This window comes from Haemorhous mexicanus, chromosome 10, assembly GCF_027477595.1.
Source record: "Haemorhous mexicanus isolate bHaeMex1 chromosome 10, bHaeMex1.pri, whole genome shotgun sequence".
Taxonomy (NCBI): domain Eukaryota; kingdom Metazoa; phylum Chordata; class Aves; order Passeriformes; family Fringillidae; genus Haemorhous; species Haemorhous mexicanus.
Window position 1 is genome coordinate 26410885 of NC_082350.1, and position 22053 is coordinate 26432937.

At 40.2% G+C, this 22053-nt stretch overlaps 1 protein-coding gene across 3 annotated transcripts; it reads right to left on the minus strand.

The window, feature by feature from the left end:
* Positions 1–1278: 1278 nt before the first annotated feature.
* On the minus strand, positions 1279–21506 carry RNF13 (ring finger protein 13). Of its 3 annotated transcripts, none has more exons than XM_059855949.1 (10): positions 21401–21506; positions 17896–18023; positions 15738–15818; positions 11435–11560; positions 8917–9004; positions 7123–7213; positions 6520–6625; positions 4430–4523; positions 4004–4084; positions 1279–2740 (listed from the first exon to the last, which is right to left on the minus strand). In XM_059855949.1, the coding sequence occupies exons 2-10, from the start codon at positions 18007–18009 to the stop codon at positions 2376–2378; spliced, it is 1146 nt and encodes a 381-aa protein (XP_059711932.1). In that variant the 5' UTR covers positions 18010–18023; positions 21401–21506; the 3' UTR covers positions 1279–2375. The 3 variants fall into 3 exon arrangements, with proteins under 3 accessions (XP_059711932.1, XP_059711931.1, XP_059711930.1); XM_059855948.1 differs by having other exon boundaries at positions 21370–21505; XM_059855947.1 differs by lacking the exon at positions 21401–21506 and adding an exon at positions 20914–20936.
* Positions 21507–22053: the final 547 nt, after the last annotated feature.

Genomic DNA, 22053 nt, shown 5'->3' on the forward strand with positions numbered 1-22053 from the left:
ATCTCCCACGGCCAAAGTTAGAGCAGACCAACACAGCCAGAGCACAGAGCAAATTCCTGTTCAGCAGTAACTGGTACAGAGGATGCAAATGTGCTTGCCTCATAAAACACCTGTGAAGCTGTGCTCAGTGTCTGAACACGAAGCTGTGCTTGCCTTCTGACGGCAGAACCTTGTTTCTCCCTCGTTAGGAGGAATAAGGATATTATATTCCCAGAGCTGATTCTATGGTAAGGCCAGAGTGGATGGAATTGATCTAGCAGCACCCCAGAGGCAGAGCAGCTGCTGGCAGCACACACCAGGTACTTATCATCACATTCCTTAGTGTGGCATTGTTCCTTTCTGACCAATTTCCCTCTCTGGAGGTGTATGTCACCTGTATACTTCTGCTTGGTTAAGAATTAGGTGTTGTTCAAATTACTTTTTCAAATGCATTTGTTGGTGAATTTTCCTAGCATAATTGTCTGCAACTGACTGCAGGCACTAGAATTATGTAAGAGCATATTAAAAAGTTTAGGTCACTTTGTGGTTGTGGAACTCTTTAGGTTTTGGGGACCGCTCCTGGAATACTTTAATGAATAATCATATGCACTCACAGCAATAGCAGGGACCTATTTTAAGAAAAATCTTTCATTTTCAGAAACCATTTTCCCATTTGGACTCACCTAGACATATGCACACTGAATGGGCATTTTGCCTTGTGAAAATATACCACTACACTGGCTGTCATTACCCCATAGCTGCTGGCAGCAGTGGTTTGGAGATGAATCATCCTTTCATTATTATCCTTCTGCTGTGCCTCATTGTGCAAAACAAACTTTCCCTGCTCTCAGCCAGGCCCAGAAAACAGATCTGCACTGCAGGGTATGTGGCTGCATAGAGTGTAAGGTCAGAAACCACATCTGGGACCACCTCACCTGCCATCGCTTGTCCGGGGCTCCAGCACTGGGCTGTGGTTCTGCAGGTGCTGCCAGCTGGGTCGGAATTGTTCAGAGCACCCTGGTCCTCCTTCACACTCCCCCAGGCAACCTACAGACTCTGGCCAGTCCAAACTCCTCCTCAAGCTAGAAGTGAACAAAAATGAAGGTTTTCTGCATAACCCAGACCCCTGCACATAGCACTGGTCAGTGCAACCCCTTGCACTGTGATTCACTGTATGATGCAGGAAACATCTGCTCGGGCTCCAACAGTTCCATCTTACACATCTTCAGAAGCACTTCACCCTCAGTAAGGGAGGTGAGTACTCAAGGTCTCAAGTGATGCAAAAGTTCAATTAAGTCCTTTTGATATTTAAAGTGGAAAACATGTTTATTAACATTCTTTCAAGCTTTCCTTAGTCAAGGCCATATAAAAAAATCTCCATTTGAGTATATGCATGGTTTTACTTTCTACATAGTTACAGAGGTATTATATAGACTCTACCTTTTTTGTGATACACTGGTAAGTACTGAGTTCTGTGAGACTGGTGTAAGCGCTTGTTTTCAAATCAGGTATTTGAAAAGAACAATTTTTTATATACAGTTTAGCAGACTAATGCAGCATAAAATGCTCTTAGTAAGAGGTATACGAGCCAAGGATCAATATAATACTTACCCTAAACTTCTTTTTCTGTGTGGAATAAAACCTCTGTCTCGGTTATCTCCCAACTCCCACCTCCTCACTGGAAACCAGACAAGGAAGTAGCAGCAAGGAGGGATGATAATGTGCTTATGGTGGACCTGACCTTGTGAATTGCTCAAAACTAAACATATATTCTAAGTTTCCTCATCCTGGGAATTGCTCAATGGAACTGCTTCAAGTCAGCTACCATGGCAAACTCCAAAGGATCATTTGGAATCACTGCATTGAAATAAAAGTGGAATTTCTTCTGCTTTAACATACCAGTACATAGAATATTGATCTGTTCTACTTCTTCCTTTCAGCAGTGGTGACAATTTTTAGGAAAACTATACAAACATGCAAATAGAGTTTTTGTTGGGCCTAAGGGGTAACACATATCTACATATAATAAATATTGCTCTCAGGATGACCCAGTTGTAGCTACAAAACGGAAATAAAAGTACTTCCAGAGAAATCCCATTTCAACAGGAGACATTTAGAGTCTCTGCAATATTTCAATTGATATCAACTATTAACATTATTCATTAGCATTGTGAAGTCCAGTTTAACAGTTGGTTTTGAGAAGACAGAATGTGTGACTGAATACCTGAATCAAAAATAATCTACCTGTAATGATTTAACCAGAGTACTACTACATGAACTGCTGCTCTTACCAAAGAAACCAAATGGATTACAGATTAAAAGAGATTCCCTATGCAAAGGTTTGTAAATAGCCTTAAGAACCCTTTTGTTCATACACCTATGGGTCATTAGTAGTCTCAGACAGTGTTTGCCACTCTGTACTCCCTGTCCTCACCGGGCTGCAGCTGAACCACTACACTTTCTTCATTCATCCCATTTTCCGCATCACTGCTATCAACATTGTCATTGTCATCCTCCTCATACTCCGAGGACTCGGTCATGTTCTGATGGGAATGGGACTCTGACAGAGCCCCGAAGGACTGTGTGCTGACCGAGGCCAAAGGCCTGAGCAGAGGAGTGTTCTCAGACACTTCATTCTCCTCTTGGCTGCTGTCTGTCTCCGAGTCAGAGTCCCCCTGGGAAGGGACCACTTTCTGCTTACACACGGGACAGGTTTTTTTTGTTTTTGTCAGCCATGGGTCCACACACTTGCAGTGATATGCTGTTAGAAAACAAAATACAAGGACATCATTATAATAGTGAAAAGGACAGGGAAACCTGCTAAACCATATCTGTTCAGTGACACAGGAGAATTTTAGAAGTAACTTGCACAGAGAATTTTAGTGCCAAATTTGTTGGCACATAGCCTGTACAAAACACCTGATGGCTTAGGATCTGAGTCACATGGGTATATGCAATGAATACCTGTGGTTTTTACTGAGTGAATGAGAGCAATAGTACAACAGGCCACATCTGATGACAAACCTTAAAGATTTTTGAGCAATTCCATCCACTTTGCAGCAGGCATGCTCATCATCATCATCCCCACATCATCCTCTCACCTCCACACCAACATGTATCAAAGCACCTCATTATTACTTGACATTACCACATGGTTTTGTGGATCTTAAATTAGATCTGCAATTGGCACTGCAACTAGACTGGCCGTGTCTAAAAAAAAGTATTTGTCTTACAGTATTAAAAATTCAGCTCTTCTTGGTAAGAGAGACTTCTGCATGGCAAAGAGCTTGTATTTACATGGGCAAGCAATGCCATGTTTAGTACCTGGTCAAGCACACTGGAAACATGTTCTACACATGACTGGTGATGGTGGTGTTCAAGTTAAGATAGCTCTGCAGTCCCCCATGTGGAGAGATGCCATGGACCTGTTCTTTCTCTTCAGAGAAATCCTTGTTTGTCAGCCTAGTTTGAAATTGGTTTTATGACTGAGGTTCTAAAAAGCTCAGCCTGTCACCTGCTGTGCTGGCTGTGTATAGAAAGCTGTAACACATCTGCAGTGGGCTGGACTTGAGAAAGACTGTCATAGGGAAAATATTTAACTAACTGACTTCCAAGTGCAGTCAGGCAGTGGAGTGTGCATGGCTGCAGACTCCAGGACAGACCCATCCCTTCAGCTGCACCTCAAAGTCACCAAGAGCTCAATTAAGTTTTGTGGTTTATTTGTCTTGGGGAAAGTGAAGGCCTATTTATTTGAATGTGAAAGTATTACAATAAATATGGGTATTCAGGGGACAGCATCAAGTCCCGATTTTCTTTCATGTGTATATCCAAGGAAAACACAAAGTGGGAATGCTAGCTTTTTAGCTTTTAATATGAGAAAGCAAGCTTTCACGTCTCCAACTTTGTACATTCATTCTTGCAGATTAGCCAAATGGGCCTTGCTAAACATATGCACTGTGGGTTTTGGACAGTGTTTTGGAAAGCTGTTTTAATCCAATTTCAAACCTAAAACAAAGTTGCTTACCATGAGAGCACGGAAGGATCCTGAGCTTGTCTCCATCCTCATATTCGTCCAGACAAATGGCACACACATCATATTCATCTCCTACAGCATGTAATTGAGAATCAGTTTGACTTGAAAGGACTTGCAGCAGACCCTCCTGACATGTACACGGGCTTGGGAACTTTCATGTAATTTCTGCACTGATTTTTTATAAGCAATGTTTTAATGCTCAGCCACAGCCTGCTCTGCTCCCATTAAAGAAGTGTTAGAACTCCTCTATTTCAGTGAGAACAGGGTCAAGCCAAACGTTTTGTGTGCTTTCACTCAAAACTCTTCTATTTCAAGTGTACTCAAAATCTCTGAAACTTAATTCCCCTTTGATTTACTAGGTTTTTGGAGCTAAAAACAATATAGTCCAGTGAGTTAGACAAAGAATGATCCACTTGCCTTTCTTAAACTTATGTACAGGAAGTTTCTTAAGCTGATCCTTCCTAAGCCGATTCCTTCTTGCTCTGTGTCTGTCCTGAACAAATTTTGTTATCTGGAAACAGACAAGATAACATGAACAGTAAGTTACACAAATAAAAGAACAATAAAAGTTTTGATTTATGAAGCTTTGTAGTAAGTTGGTCGAAAAGGAACCCCAGCTAACACAGAATAACTTCTTCCCTTGCCCGAACACAAGGATGAAGCCAAACAAGCCTAAAGGATGTTCTCCATGAACGTGGCACTTGGAACTGAGAGTACACAAGGGTTTTTTTGAGAGGAAAGAGAAACAAAAAGGTATGTATCCTACATAAAATAATGGCCATTGCTGCAATCCTCTACTGAGACCTGTAAAAAGCAGGAAGCATACTGCAGAGCAAAACACAATTCAGTAAGTTTGAACAGTTTTCTTTACAGATTTAGGTTATTACAGCTCTTTTAGAGGATTATTCCCACATTCATCAGAACTGTTTCCATATTAGCTAAAAGAGTAGGTTGAGGAGTAAAGGGTTTACTTTGAATTATTGTTACATGTTATACTATACCACGCAAAGATAACTCCAAAAAGAAAAAAAAACCTAAATAACTAGTAATACAAAGCTCTCCAAATAGCTATAATAAATATTCTGTTCCCATTTTCTTAGTAGTCCCAAATGCTATTTCTGTTCAATTTCTAAATATAGCACCTGTGATATGACATTTTTTCAAATATGATGACAAGCAAAGAAATGAACAAAGAATAGTTGAATCTAAACTGTTCATTCAGGCTCTTTCACCACAACTGAACAATAAACTGTATGCACTGCAGTTTTTCTACTGTAATCCAGATCCTTAGTGACAATCAGAGTCTCATGTAAATCTCCTAGTTAAAAACAAGACTGTCTTAAAGAAGCAGGGATAGAATCAAAAAAGAATGAGGACCAAATCCAACCTGGAACCTCCCTGGGATCAATTTCACCACACCAATTAATTGTCCAGTGCTCTACTCTGTTGAGCTGTCTCTGTGAAGACCTCTCTATATGCAAGGGAATCAGTATCTCCTAGTTTAATATCCTTGGAGAATTTACTCAGTGTGTATTCAACTCCTCTGTCCGGGTTGCTGACAGCAACACGGCCGAGAACGGGCCGTAAAGCTGAACCCTGGTGAGCACCACTGCAGCCCAAGCACCAGCCAGGTGTTACCCCTTGGCTGCAACTCCCTCAGCCTGACCCTTCCCACAGTTCACCCACCATCCTGTGCACACAATTAGCTTTCACGGGGTGGCTTTGTACAGAAGGACACTGTGAAAGACAGTAGCAAAAACTTTGCTAAAAAGAAATTCATCTTTAGGTGATCATTCTGCTTTGTTTTCAGAGAGCTGCTGCAATTGTGCCAAACATGCCCAGGATTGTCAATGAAATATGCAACTTCCAGTACAAAAAATACTAATGCAGAAAAATATTTGAAGTGTTTATACAACAGTTGATGCATTACTTGCTTTTTATTAGAAGGTAAAATAATAAATTTGGCACAGATTACAAAACAATGGGATGCTGAGTATCCCAAAATGTGTAGCTATGCTACCTTCCCATTTCAAGGAGAGATGTCCCAGGTGAGAACCCCTACAGGCAATGATGTGCTGAGATCAGTGCTCTGTGCTCACACACTCGTAGCTACACCTAAGTGCGGTACAAAACAGTGAGCCCTGCACCCTGGAGCAGTGGGACTAATGATTATTGAGTTTGGTAAGGCAGGATATGCTCTCAGTGTACAAGAGCACAAGGACAGGTCACTCTGTATGGGGCCCAAAAACAAGCACTTGTGCAGTTTAGAGAGGCAGTGAGGACAATTCCTACAAGCAGTTACACGCTAGGGAGAACATCCAAAAGGCTCCTGATATCCCTCTGACAAAATCCTTCACCTGTTTGTTTTATTGATAAACTAAATGATTACATGTAAGCATGGTACAGATATGTGCAGTACACCCAGCTTCACTCTTCCTTTAACTTCAGTGTCTGACAGCTCCCTGATAATTTGAAAGAAAAAAATATTATTAAAAGAAGAAACTTACCATAAATATGACGATGAGAATAAGACAGATCCCTACTATTATTAGGAAAGGGATTAAGTAGTACTCCAAAGGAAGACTGAACTCTGGGATTAACACAACATGGCCACTGCAGGGAGGAAGAGATAACACCTTCTAAATTAATAAGAACTTAATGAACAAGTTGAGGAACAAATACAATAAAAAAATGAAACAAAAGACTGTCACACAAGACACACTACAGGAACCCTACCTGTGCACAACAACATAGAAAATTCAGTCCATATCCACACAATGTAAAGATAATTAAATAAAAGGATAAAACACTGTTTCTCTAGAACATTTTTTGAGTTAAAACTATTTACTGACCTCAAACCTAGAGAAACCAGGAAAATCACCTCATAGCTGCTTTGACAGCAGAATGAAAAAAATGTAACATGACTATTAAAAGATACAGTGAAATTATTCTTATTTACTAAAGCATTACAGGTTGCTCTGAGCTACAAGACTTCACCTGAAGCACCTATAACCTCTGTCATCACAGCATCCTACTTTAAAGCCATATATATTCAAAAGAGACAACAATCTAATGCAAGGAGTAACACAGCTGCATGTGAGTTAACCTACCCTTTTTCGTAAGTAAACTCCTCTTTAAGAGAATTAGCTGATGTCTCACCAATAAAGACAGAAGGAATGTCAATCTTCTTTAAAACCTCAACTGTATAGAAAAAAGTAGGAAAATAGAACTATTATTACGTGGACAATCTATGGGTACTCAAGATACAAGACCTGAACATTATGAGACGATCACAACAGGAAGACATTTTAGCACAGTGACATCCAGACCAATGCACATGCATGTTACAGCTTTACTTCATATAAGTACTATTATTTTTCCTACACAATTTCTAGGGAATTTATTGCAGGTAGAAAAATTTAAATTCCTAATGGAATAAAGGGAGCCTAAAACTAAAATATGTTGACAAACAGGATCATAATTTTAACGAGAATACCACTCTTCACTCAGAGATTCAAGCAACTCATATAGCTCCATCGATTTCCAGAATTTCTGGCAACTTACATGATTTTGTGAACTGGTTCTATAAGTTTTAATTAATCTGTCTTCCCTCTTTTTCACCCCAAACATAAATAAATATACTGGAAACAACTGTTGCTATATAATGTCAAAAAGAAGAAAGAAGAAAATTAACAAGTATTTCAGTCTCAAGAAACTGGATGAATTGTTGTCTTCTCTGTCTACCAGTGAAGACAGTAATAAATGAAAACTTATCAAAAGATAAATCACATATTCTAGAAAACCTTCTCCTCAGCTTCACATTATATTGATTTTCCCCCTAATACTTCACATTTAAGGCTCAAAGTAACCTGAGTTTAGTCCATCTCAAAGCAGTCAGGTTCCCCAAGGCAAAAGGACATGTGGCTGAACATCAGCTCACTCTATGAGGTCTGTGTTTGTTGTGGACTTGTTCTACATTTTGGTTACTCAGTGAAACCTGAAAATAAGATTCACATGGGTTGAGAATTCATTAAACCCACTTTCACATAACTGCCCAGGCTACTCAGCTCCTGTGTAGTTTGTCAAAGTTCACTCCTGGTTTACTCAATGGCATTTCCACTAGAAAAAAATTTATTTTCTTGTTCCATATTTAACAGGTTGAAAACTGAACAAAATAAAGAAATGCCACAAAGAAAGCAGTAACAGCACTAGAAACACAAAGCACATACCACAGAACAAACCCAGCATTCTGACTACATTTCAAGATGTTCTAAACATACCCACTTCGTGAAGGTTAAAGTTGAAACAGCTAACACAAGAAACAAATGGTAAACGGTGCACTGGTCTCTAAATACTCTCTTTCCAGCTGAAAATTAGTGCATGTGATATGCTAGAATCCATTTGTCCATAGAAACAGGAAGATGCACCCAACAGTGCAACAACAAACTGGAATGACGATCACAGATGAACTTCATGATCTAAAGTCCTTTCCAACCTAAATGGTTCTAAGATTCTAAATACTAAAACATCATATTATAAAGTTTGATTTCCTTCCAAATGTGTGTTTTCTACTTTTCCATTTAACTAACAACACATCAGCTATTTTCCACACAAGTAATATAAAGCTAGCTCAGAACACTTGAACTAAAATTTGAAGGAAAACCAAAAGAAATGTTCAGAGAAGGCACAAGTCAATGTATTTGTTCTTATGCAAAAATCTCCTGTTATTATATCTTAAAAGCAGAAGGATTTATCTGGGTTTTTTGTTTAGTTTGGTTTTGGTTTTTGTTCGTTTGTGGTGGTGGTTTTGTTGTTGATGTTTTTGTGGTGTTTTTGGTGGTCTGCTGTTTCCAGTGGGTGAAATGATATTCAAACAGGAGAGAAGAAGTGATACCTGTACTTACTGTCGTTGGATCCCATGCTTATGAGGTCATCAGAATCAACATTGTGAACTATAGCTGCCTTGTATCCAGCTCTCTGGGCATTTAAGACCTGTAAGCCACACAAAAAGCTTACTGGAAAGACTGCTGCTTGCAAATACAGTAGCCTGCCTGTGCTTTCTGAGATAAGGTGCACTCCCACAAAGTGATTAATATGGACATCATTTGCACTTATAAACCATGTGTCACCTTTCAAAGCAAAATCATACAATTATTCTTACACTCATGTAAAATTTTTTTCAGAAAGCCATTTTGTCTGCAGACAGACTATTTATATATATCAAAAACAGAATTAAAAACTTTCTACAAATAGTTAAAAATATTTGATTGTAATTGAAAATAAAAGCACTAACTCATTTTGGTAATATTACCACTTGAGAGTTCATCAAGTCAGATGAGTAGTATTTTTTCTGTGCTTTAGAGATGTGGAGTATCTCACCTGAAAGCTCAGGTATAAGAAGCTTTCTCACGGAAAAGTGCAAAATTATAACTATAGGTACAAAACTATTAACATCCAGTGTACCAGTCACATTTCTAACATAGACTCACCTTCTCGTCAATACAAGGAAAACACAGGGCCCACGTAAATGGCATTTACTGCAGCAACTATTAGCAACATAAACTTAGCTAAGTTACAACTGTTCATCTTGGATATTGCTTTTACTGCACCCATCACAGTATAAAAATCTCTGCACAAGCTGCAAAAAGCACTTAAGAGTGCCTTGAGAAACTTTCGGGCTTCATCTCAGCAACACCAATTCTTTTCCCATATTACTAACGACTATTTCAAACAGCAGAACAATGATATTGGAAGATGCAGAATGTAGACACCCTGAGAAATCCCAAAATTTAAAAAAAAAAAAAAAAAAAAGCAAATCCGCTTAGAGAGTTAACAATGTTAACATACATGCATGGTTGGGAATTTGGCCAATATTGCATCACCACAGAAAATATCTATAGTGCACACATAAACAAATCAAGAAATAGCTTATGTACCTGCACTTGTAACACTTGTCATTTTCAACATGAAAAAGAAGTAGAGGACTTTTAATTTTTGTTAAAATATGCATTCTGTCAGTCAAGCAGCTGATGGGTAATTTAGCTCACATCTCAGCACACATGCCACTTTCTGGCAGAAACTTTAAGACAAAATGCTGTGCTATGCATCCAATAATATAATGCAATATTGCAATGGTATTAACAACATACTAAAGATGTGGATTTGCTGGGCGCAGGGTATGCAGATACCTCTGCTCACCTTGGAAATGCTGATCCACTTGCTACTTTGCTCTTTGTCTAACAAGAAATGAGTGGGAACCCCTTTTTCTATTAGTATTATATTAAATACAAAATGTAACCAAAAATTCTTACATAGAGAGTGAATGCAACATAAACTTTCAAGGACTGACTATGGAAATCCCTCAACGGCAATGCAGGAATCTCTCAAATTCAGACCCATTCCTTTAACCATGTCTCCAGAAGCAATACCGTCCCGTCAGTGTGTGGACAACAACTAGACAAAGAGGACATGAAAAAAAAGGCCAGCAGCCATCTGCCCTCTTTCTTTTCCCACTGAGCCATATGCACACACGGCATCAGGATTCCCAGGACAGACTACGTGCCATTCCCAAGTCTGATGTGAAGGTAGATTACATGCAGTAACCTGCCTCTGCAGGTGGAAACCACAGTCTAGGTAGAATTTATATGGTGCAATCACCACAGAAATGAATCTACCACACAGCAGCAAAAGCAAACACAGCTGAAATCTCCTTTTAGTTCATGAAACTCAAAAACAAACTAAAGAGCCCTGTTTTCCTTAAGAAGTCCTTAGCTGCCTCATTGTATCAGATTAATTTTCAAGAAAGCCATGGTCAAACACAAATCATTCTAATTTGGCATTTTTAAAATCATAAAACATTAAGGGTTGGAAGTGACCTTAAAAATCAAGTGGCTGGAGCATGTCCAGAGAAGGGAATAGAGCTGGGGAAGGGTCTAAAGCACAAGGAGTGGCTGAGGGAGCTTGGGGGCTCAGTCTGGAGAGAAGAAGGATCACGGGTGACCTTCTCACTCTCTACAACTCCAACAGGAGGGTTCAGCCAGGTGGGAGTAGGGCTCTTGTCCCAGGCAACCATCAGTAAGACAAGGGGACATAGTCTAAAGCTGTGCCAGGGAAGTTCAGGACATCAGGAAGAATTTCTTCACAGAAAGGGTGATAAAACATTGGAGATGGTAGAGTCTCCACCCCTGGAGGTGTTTAACAAAAGACGGCATGACACTCAGTGCCCTGGTGTAGCTGACATAATGGTTTTTAGTCCCAGGTAAGCCATTGGTTGGACTTGGTGAGCTCTGGTTTACCTGTCTGGAGAAAAACTTCTCCCTCCCCTTCATATCCATATCTATTCCACTGCTAGCTATAGAAATTTTTCTGAAGCACCAATAAACTAGAGGGTGAAACAGAGGGTGGGGGGAAATCAAATCTTACCTTGACATCAAAGTTGCACTCCAGCCTTCGGATTAACACAATAAAAGCACCAGAGGAGTTGTCTCTCAGTGGAGGTGGGGCTATAGGTTCACATGCATTCTCTGGTTTGGAATTTATTAGAAATCCCTAGAAAACAGGAGCAGAAAAAGAAATTTCATTTCTTCTTAACAAAAGGGTCAGTAGTCAAGTATATGGAAGGAAAATAGCACATTTTCATACAATAGCTACAAAAATTCCTATTATCAGCTCAGTCCTATATCATAGTAAGATTTCTGTTACTTCCCTGACTACATATTTTGATTAATCAGAATTTTTATGTTTATAAAGAATTAGAAAGTTTAGAAGAAAATACAGTTTTGCTAATCCCATCATACTCAGACTCTGCAGTATAATTCAAGAAAAAAGAAGACTGCATATACTACATCAATATAGTGTAATTCTTGTTCTGGGACATATGAGACTAATCAGGAAACCACAAATACAACAGCCTAAGAAACACCAACACAAACTCAGTACTCGCCAATTAACAACAGAACACAAGCAAAGTTCCATCTGTACGACCCCAGCACTGACCTAGCATACAAAACAGTTGGTTTGCTATGGCAAGCAAAGATCACTCAATAAGCTACAGCTGAAAGCTTCAAGAAGTAGGAAACTCTGGCAATATCAACTTTGAAGCAATCTTTGAGTTGTTTATAGGTGGCTGAGATGGTGGCCTTCTGCCAGCAGTCTACAACCACTTACTATAGAATCTGACAAATAGTTTTTTACAACTTGCTTACTAATAAATCTTAATCACAAGCTCTGAAAGAATATTTCATCCTATTGTAACAAATATCATAGCATTTTAAAAAAGTAATTAAAATCTTAATGCAAAGAGAAAGTTTTAGTATAATATTCAGTTTTAAAATTCCATCATTTCTACACATGTGATGACATCTACCTTAATTAAAGACACAGAGCTGTCTAAGAGTTAAAAAGGTCAGAATCAAAGCTCCTTACATCTATTTCTGGTGTATTAAATTGGCTCACTACTTGGGTCACTTAATCATCCTCTGATTCCCAATGTAGTCAGTAAACAACCACACAGTTTTAACATCCCTTCTCCCCACGATAACACTCACTGGGCATGGAAAGGAAGCCTGCTTGAGGGAAATTGCAGAGAAATTCCTGAGTTACAAGAATTCTTGCAGTACTTTATTACCCTTTGGGATTAAAAGGGCAACATGGAATTAAACAGCGATCCACCCTTTCACCTTATCACCACCTTTTTTTCTTTTTTTTTTTTTTTTTCTTGCATAGGGGTTACTCTCAACACTGCAACATTAACAGTGCTGCAGAGCCAGTTTTTGGGGCCATACAGACTTACAGACAGAATAAACATGAAAACAACTCCCTGCCCACACGGGCTATTCACGGTCTCCATGGGGTTAATAAAATACAAACTCCTTTTCTCCAGAATTTGGAAGGTGGTCTGCCTAAATTTTTGCTTAAGAATTCTAAGCTGTAAAAGCAAACACATCTCAGTCATAAACCCTCACACGTTATTCAAAGGGAACAGCAAGACAAATCACTGCCACATGACTGATCCCATGTAGCCACTGCCACAGCAAAAAAAATTAAGGAAGCCTGAACTTTCCACAAGCCCTAAATTGCCTGGACGGCCAGACACAACCTCCTTTCTCATGGACAAGTGTTTCAATTGCCGGAGTGGAACAGAAAATACATTTTATCCAAAATGAACAAACTTACTGACACTGACTTGTACAAACATGACTCTAAAGGAAACAAATGGTTCCTGTCACTGCAGAGCACCTCAGGTCAGGCAGCCAGAGAGAGAGACCCTGCCCCTTGATGCTGAACTCAGCACAGCACACCAAAATGCATAACAAACTACCTCAGAGAATGTGAAGACCAGAACTGAACTGGATATTTATCTGGCTTTTAAGTACTTTTCTAAGCAACAGGACTATGACACCAGTTCCCAGCATTAAAAATAAATTTCCTGTGGTGATGTTAAATAATTCAGTTTCTACCTCCTCTATCTTATATTACAGAGATAAAAGTTATGAATAAAAGCCTTCACACCAGTTACTACTGTCACCAGTATGTACTGACAGCTACTTCCTCAGCAGAACCCTGAAAGAGCAAAATGGGCCTTATCATTGCTGTCTAAGGAAGATGCACTTATTAAACCTCTCACAGTTCTTTGCCATTTTATTTTCAAATTAATCTCTCTTCTGTTAATTTTACTCAGTCCACCTACCGATCTTCCTGTGTTCCAAGTGAGTGTACTGACCACACTAAAGACATGAACAGTAATTATCCCGCTGTAAAAAACATTCTTGCTGCTGCATTTCAGAAGACATCAAGTCTTCAGAATTTCTAATCCAGCAAAAAATAATGATAAAGCCTAACCTGTACTCCCATGGCCATATCCATCTTGAACAGTTTTTGCATATTAATCATTTTGCATTAAGTCAATACAATTTTTCCCTTTCCACTAACATTTGCAAACCTTTACATCTTACTTCTGTCTTCTCTAATACTAGGTGACTTTCACAATTCCATATGGTGTAATATTTATACATTTTTCCATGTCAATGAAAACGGGATTAAGAAAAATTTAAAAAGTAATTAAAAGCCACCTGCATAGTTTTTGCTAATGCAATAATTAGCACTGCCTAGTGTCTTCTCTTGAAATTATTATGAGCAGTTTTCAAGTCATAACCCAGCATCCCTACCCCAACATGATGCTATTTCAAGTAAGACACTCCAACAGATAAGTAACAAAAATGTATATGTGTATCTGCATTTTCCCCAAATATTGATACAGAGTAAAATAAAAGAGCGTGAGTGTAACCCACACATTAAGGGGCACTGGGAGAATGGAGGGACCTTCTCACCTGCTACAGGGTATGGACTGCAACTGAAGTGAAGCCATGTAAGGAGAGGGCAGAGGATCAATCACCACCCCTGCCCTGGACCCCAGGGCTGGGCACAGCACACAGGCATCACAGCAGAGCTGCAGCCCCTGAGCTTCTCCCTTCGGCTGCTTGAGCTACGCAGCAAGAGCAGCAAACAGACAGCAGCTGTAACTTCCCAAAAAACCGAGCTACAGTTGCTTTATCCAGCACAATTAACCTGGGCCACACTGCATCTCTCTTGCCGTGCCACCCCTTCACAGCCTAAAGGGGCTGCCCAATGCAGGACTGTAGGGAGAAGATTAATCTTCCAAAGAGATTTTTCAAAAAACTGTATCAGCACAAAATTAAGTCTGTCTTCTGCTCACTCCAGTGCAAGGTAACTGACATCATGTGTCAGTATTGATATCAAAACACAGAAAACAGTGGTCTATCAAACTTAGATTCCCATTATTTACCTATTTTTAATATATTTAACACAAATTTCAGCAAAATCTCCTTAAGTAGACAAAGATTACCAAAATTCTCCTATTTGCAAAAGAATCTGTCTTTTCACAGCCAACATCAGGTCCTTTGCAGGTCTGTTTTGTTTGAGCAGTCGATTAATAATTTCTGTCGTTATTTTTCCTTGGCACTACATTCCTTTAATTTTTATCTTTTTTTAGCTTGCAGAGGAAATGCTCAGCAGATACAGTTCTCTTTAAATATATTCAACATTCAAATTCAATCTAGCACTTCCCAATCAAATCTGTCATTATCTCAAACCCTTTGTGCCTCACCCTGAGTGCCAAAAAGGATTGTGGGGGTGTTACCCCACCCAGCCCTCAAGCCCCATGCCGCTGCTCAGTCACTCCCCCACCCGCAGCATCAGGGAGGGGATTGGAAGGGTAGAGGCTAAAGAACTTGTGGGTTGAGATAGAGACAGGGTCATAAGAACAGCAAAGGCCACACACACAAGCCAAGGAAAATAAAGAATGAATTCACTTCCTCCTAGGCAGGCAGGTGTTGCAGGGCCCCATCACACACAGCAGTGACTTGGGAAGACAAACACCATACTCAAAAGTCCTTTCTCTTCCTTCCCCCAAGGTCATACACTGAGCATGATGTCACAGGGTCTGGAACACCCTTTGATCATTTTGGGTCCTCTGTCCTGGCTGTGTCTTCTCCCAGCCTGCCGTGCACTCCCAACTTCCTCACCAGTGTGGCAGTAGGTGGGAGCAAAAAGGCCTTGGCTATGGGGGCACTGCCCAGGAGTTACAAAATCACCTCTGTATAACCAACCCTGTGTTCAGCACAAAGCCAAAACACAGCTCCATACCAGACACTGGAAGAAAATAAACTCTAGCCCAGCTTAAACCACCACGATTTTTTTTTTTTACCTTCAAACCTTCTGCTGGCAGTCTGTAGCCAAATCTAGCAGGTAGATCATCAAATGTCTGGGTTCCATTTTCAAGGTTATACTAAGAGAAATAAATTTTTTAAAAAATTAGCTTTGCAACAAGACAAATAGTTAATGAGTATAAACAAAACCAAACATGACCGTGTATTTTTTTAGATTAAAATATTTATCAGATATAGGACATCTTGTGACCATGTCAATGAAATCATAAACCTGTCTTCTACTCACATGTTAAAATCATTCTTTTCTTATCTAGCTGTCAAAACAAGAAAGTATGTATATAGATATTTTGTTGAACTATTTATATGGTAAATCTTTCTTTCTACTGTCTAAAATTCAAATACTATCATATGTGCATAACAGAAACTATAAACAAACAAGCAAGCAAAAATCTGAAGAGCTGGGATACTTGGGTGTGGAGTTTTCTTTGGATGGTAGTGGTGGGTCTTTTGCCCTGAATTCATTTGTGTACAGGGAAAGTAAGCTTTTAAGAGTTGCTTTACTGTAGACAAAGAATAGCCTTCATATGCCATCCCTTCCCTATTATACATTCAGATTAGTAGCTGAAAAGTAACTCTACTTTTTGTTTTATAATAACTATGAGTTTTAATTTTAAGATAGAAGAATACTGTAAAAGACCCTAAATACGTGCAAGCTTTGTTTCCCATTTCTTAGTTCATCTTCTCTGGCTGTATAACATGCCTGACCAACACAGAATTCAAACAGAAAAAAATGCTGTGCATATATGGCATATTTTTTATTTTAAAGGAAAGTTTCCTGCAAAAGTTGCGAACTCTACTGTTAACAGACTTAAACATGCGTTGGTTATTTTATTAAATGGTTTAGTGAGTCAGAAATGTTTGTCTATTCATCATATCATCCAACTCTCACACAGAACAGCCAAGTAAGGATCCTGTTTGCTTCAGAGGGATGTTTCCTACCAGCCAGGCTCGGACAGGGGAGGTCAAACTACAGTTCAGAGAAAAACACTGCCATGATTTAGCTGAAGCCTTCCAAAGGAGCAACATTTGGAAAGAGCTCTCTTCCTACAGACTTTGATGGGAAAGAGGTAGGAATGGAGCCAAATTTCAAGGAAGCTTCTTTACTCTGTGTAACCAATGTGGCCCACACAATCTCTCCTCCTGACCTTTCATCACAGAGAGCACCAGTGCGCCACCTTCCATTCACCTTCTTCAAAACATACTGAGCTCAGGCTACAGTCAGTTTGCCCTTGAATCACTTGGCAAGCCCCAGCTCAAGCCAGGAGTTTGACACAAGCCTATTTCTTTTTACCCCTTTTTAAAAAAATAACCAATCCTGTCTCACATGCACATAACAGCACTTTACACAGACATGATCCTTTGAGGCTGCAACTATATGAGAACACAGAAGCATAAGATCACTCCTAAATTTAAAGGGAAAAGAAGAACTTCTTTCCTTGGTAGGAACCCAAAACTTTGGCCAGAGTTTTGCTAACAAATGGTTAATCATTAAATGGTGAAATCTCTCAAGACTAAGTGATCTGTACACCAGCAATTCCATGTGACACAATGCAAACATTCCCTCTTCTGGGCATCTTTTAAGCATTCCACTGGCTCCTTTGTACAGCAGTTTAGTATCTAGTTCTTCTCCTAATTTCTTACTTCAAGATATTCTCAGAATAAATCTGCAAATTGCAAATATGCAAGAATAAAAGACACTTCATTTTTATACGGTATTGTTTTAGAATACTACACAACAAAGCTTAAATAGGAAAAAAAACCAACTGCATTTCCAAAGTGCCCTATTTTTCTTTTTTGAGGTTGGGATGGGTTGTTTGTTTTCTTTTAAGTAACTTTCCTAAGAGAGGAAGAAGCAAGAATGAGTTAGGTTTTTATGAAAAGAGGAAGCTCAGGCCTGGTTACAGAGAAAAGAGGGGAAAGGGAAATTGTGTTTACAGTAAAAAGTTTAAAATTTCACAATAAAATGGTCATGTCAGTGCCATAATAAAGCAATTATCTATCTGCATTGTTTATTTGTATTTTTTCTTCAAAAAGTTTTTATACAATAGTATTAACTGATTCATTAATAGAATAGTTGAAGAGATTATTCAATTTCATAGATATTTCATCCATGTAGAAAAATATTATTATACTCACTGCTAAAATATCTGCCTCCACAGGTAAAAGATTCAGGAAGGCAAACAACTGCACAGTCACAATAGTGTATATCTGAGTGGCAGACAACATCAGCATTCCTATTGATAACAGCATATTTTATTCAATACCTGCAAGAAAAGAATCAGAGTCAAGGCACATAGCAAATACTTTCCTGTGTCATTTTACAGGACTCTTGGTCACTTAAAACTTTTCTAAGGAAGTATGCAAAATGTTATTCAATGTATACTTTGAGAAACAAGTAATCATAAAGTTATAGGATTATTGAAGAAGTTATGTGATTATTTTAAAAGTTCCTTGTGCTAGAAGCATGTCCTTCCATGGGAGTGACAGCATGCATAAACAACAAAAACTGTAAGAGCAAGACTTCAAAAGACTTTAGGCACCACAAAGCAATGCAAGGGGTACAAAGGGATGATCATTCACATTACATTAAACATCCTTAGACACTTAATTTTAAACTTCCCTTCTTCTAGCACAAATCCCAATCAGCAAAATTCCTGATGCACCTCGAATTATTCCACTAAAAGTACGGATTCCAAAAATACACTTGCAAAAGCAATGTGATACCAACTTGAAGGAACTTGAGATTTCTCTCATGCTTAGCTACAACGTGACTGCGGGCAAGCAACCTCTTAAGAACAGAGAAAGCACAAAGTATCTTTTCCCCTTTAGGAAGGCTCACGCCCAACCACGATCAAGTTAGAAAACCCCACATTCAGAATTTAAATATACGTGCTCCAGTACACCCCATACTCATGAGTACAAAGCAAGCACCAATGAAGTGCTACATTCAGCAGGAAATGTAACCACTTTCACTCCTGAATGTAAGAGAATTGTAGGGTCCACAGATGTCTACACACCTCTAGAGATTCTTCCAGTCTCAAAGTAAGAAATTACTGGATATTACATAAAATAATTGCAACACAAAACAATGGGTCCATTTCTGGGTCCAACATGGCTATAAGAATTAAAATAATTAACAGGCAAGTTCCAAAAGTGGACAGTATGCACTTAATGTAATTATCTGAACATCTGTGAATCTCCTCTAACTTCTTTTACTGGAGTAATTAATAAAGTACTTCACAAAAAACTCAATTAGGTCATCCAAAATGTTAGTTGTAACAATTTTTTGTCAAAAACCTCCAAACTGTGGCTTCTTATACAAATGGTTTCATGTGAATTTGTTTCATTTGAATGTTGCTATTTCTTCTGAAAACTGTCTGTTGACTTAACTGAGAAATCACAGCCAACACTACTACTACTTTCTTTTTCAGAATCAAGAAAAACCTAAGAATTCCTGTCCTTCTCACCTACCCTTCATGGGTTTTTCAAACAAAAAGCATCGTCCTATGATGTGAGGCTCTCAACATTAATCAAAGCAAATACCAAAGAGATAAACTTGATTTAAGCTAACATGAAGATAATTAGAATTCATTATTAGTATTTGGAGGAAACAGCTGATACTGATACCTTCAACTGTAGTATTGCAAGTTTTGTCACTCTATTCTCCAAAACTGATATGACATAAACAACTCTTAATGCTGTTAATGAACAACATGATTCCAACTTGGCCAGAATCAGACATATAATGCTTTCTGAAATTTTCAAGTGGTTCACAGAAATGAAGTTACGCTCACAGGAAAGAAATAGTAGTGAGTTACAAAACTAATGAACTTTTATTACTAAATTAAGATTTATCACCTTCTCTCATCAGCCTGCCCTGATGGGAGGGCAGGAGGAGGACATCAGTGAAACTGGAAGGATAAAAGAACCATTGTTTCAAAAATACAGCCATTTTTACTACGACAGAAACAACAATACACTTGAAGCTACCAGAGCACTTTAAACAACACAGTAAATCCAGCACAGAGAGAAGCACTAAAAGAGTATTAAGCAAGGTTAGAACACAAGAATTAAAGTTGTCCTTGCACACAAAATGCATATACAGTGCACCCTTCCCCATCAAAGTTACATGCACACAAATTCTTCTGTGCTCAGGATCTGAGGCCTCAGATGCAAGCCAAAAAGCCTTACAATTCCTGAAATTCCATGGCTCTTTGGAAAGGATGCCCCTCTCAGCTGAGGGAGGCAGCTCAGAGAACACAGAAGTGCAGGTGCGTGGAAAAGGGCTCTACTGGAAACCAAATGAAACAAGTTAAACCTGACTCTGCAGTAACCTTCCACGCTTCACACCTGATTTAGCACTGTATAGACAAAGTTGTCCTTAAATAACTTTGAGTATTTCTTTGCACTCTCCATGCTAGAATGCGCAAACCAAACTGTGCCTGAGGTGCTGCATCCCTCTGTCACAGGTCTGAAATAAGGAGGGGAAAACGTGGGGTGGGCTGGACCAGCACAGCTACGAGCAGCAGAACACCCCTGGAGTAAACACACTAAACACAAGATAAAGGTCACAAAGGCATTGCACAACTCCAGACACAGACAAGAACTTTCATAGCTTTTGGCAAATATTCACAGGTCAGGCTTCACAAACCACACCTAAATATGAAATTTTCAGATATTTGTATCTCAATCAACTCAAAATGTGTTTCAGAGCATAACACAACACAAATCAATTCCACGTTCACATGGCTATGTTTATATTTTAACTCTCTCAATAAAACAGCTTTTCCCTCCCACTTCTGAAAAAAAAAACTTGTACATTTGTATGAAATAAACTTAAATTCTATTCTTTAAAAGCCAAATGTGATTGTAAATCTTACAGCAATTTAAAAAAAAATATACAAACATAGAGAAACTTTGTGACAAATTTCAAATAGTTTGGTAGATTGGGCTGCACCTTCCAAAATTTCATAAACAGAAGATTAACAAAGCCTAGACAGCTAATAACAGTAATTCTCATTCACATCCTCTAATCTCCCCATATCTGAATTCTTGCATTTTGATGCCATCGTATCATTACTGACACAATCCTCCATCTCAGACCTATCACAAAACTGGACACTGACGCACGCAAAGTAAGATCAGCACTCACACCTGTTAAGATGCAGGAACGATTCCTCTCAACTAATTTTAACGTTTTCACTAAGAACTTGGCTTTCAGCTAGTCAGACTCCACGCTACTCATCATCCCGCAAGCCCAACCAGCACCTCCAGCCCGCCTCAAGGACCATACACCCGGCAGAGACGAAACGCGCGACCAGGGGTCGAGCTTCCACCGGGCCAAGCGCGACGCTCGGGGAGCGCTCCAGAGGCCTCCGCTCCGCTTTGCGCATCTCCCTCCCGCGGTTCCCGGTAGTCCCGGGACCGCGGCCGCTCCAGCCGGGCTCAGCCCCGGCGGGGCCTAAGCCGCCCACGGAACCGGGCCCCGCCCCGCTACTCCAAAGGTGGAGGCGAATAAGCACTGCGCAATGGAGCAGCAGGCCCGTAAGTGCTCAGCCGATGCACGGTCGGAGCGCCCAGGGAGCCTCGCGGCCGCGCCCCAATGCTCACCTGCGGCCCGGGGGACCCGCCCCGCGCTCACCTGCGGCCCGCGGTCCCCGGGCGGCCTAGGCCGACGCCATGGCGCGTTCCGTGCGATCGGCGCCCGCGCCGGAAGTCCCGCCTGCCGCCGCTTCGTCGCGGGCGGTGGCCCGGGACAGCCCATTGGCCACACGGACTGTCACTCAGCTGCGGCGGGGCGGGCCCGGTCCCGCCGGGGGCGTGGCTACGCAGTGGCTCCCGCCCCGCCGCCAGGGGGCGCGCGGCGCCTCCGGGGCCAAAGTGGAGCCTCGGGGAGGGCCTCGCACATCTGGGGCACATCTGGGGCACGGCTGGGGCACATCTGGGGCAAGAACTCGGGCACATCTGGGGCACGGCTGGGGCACATCTGGGGCAAGAACTGGGGCACGGGCTGGGGCACATCTGGGGCACAGGTCCTGCAAGGGCAGGATGCAGGGCGTGTCTGTAATTCCACGGACGTATGGATGTGTATGAGGAGTTCCCATGGCTGGAGGATGTCTTGTCCTAAACAGCAAAGCCCTTCTCTCTGTCGAGAGAAGGGACGATTAACCTGAGGGTAAGGACTCCCACGGCTTCACAGGAATGTGTGCATATTTCCCAGCCACAATATTGCAAATATTTCCGTGTAAATATATCGATGACAACTTATAAGTTTGTAAATTGAAAAAAAATTAT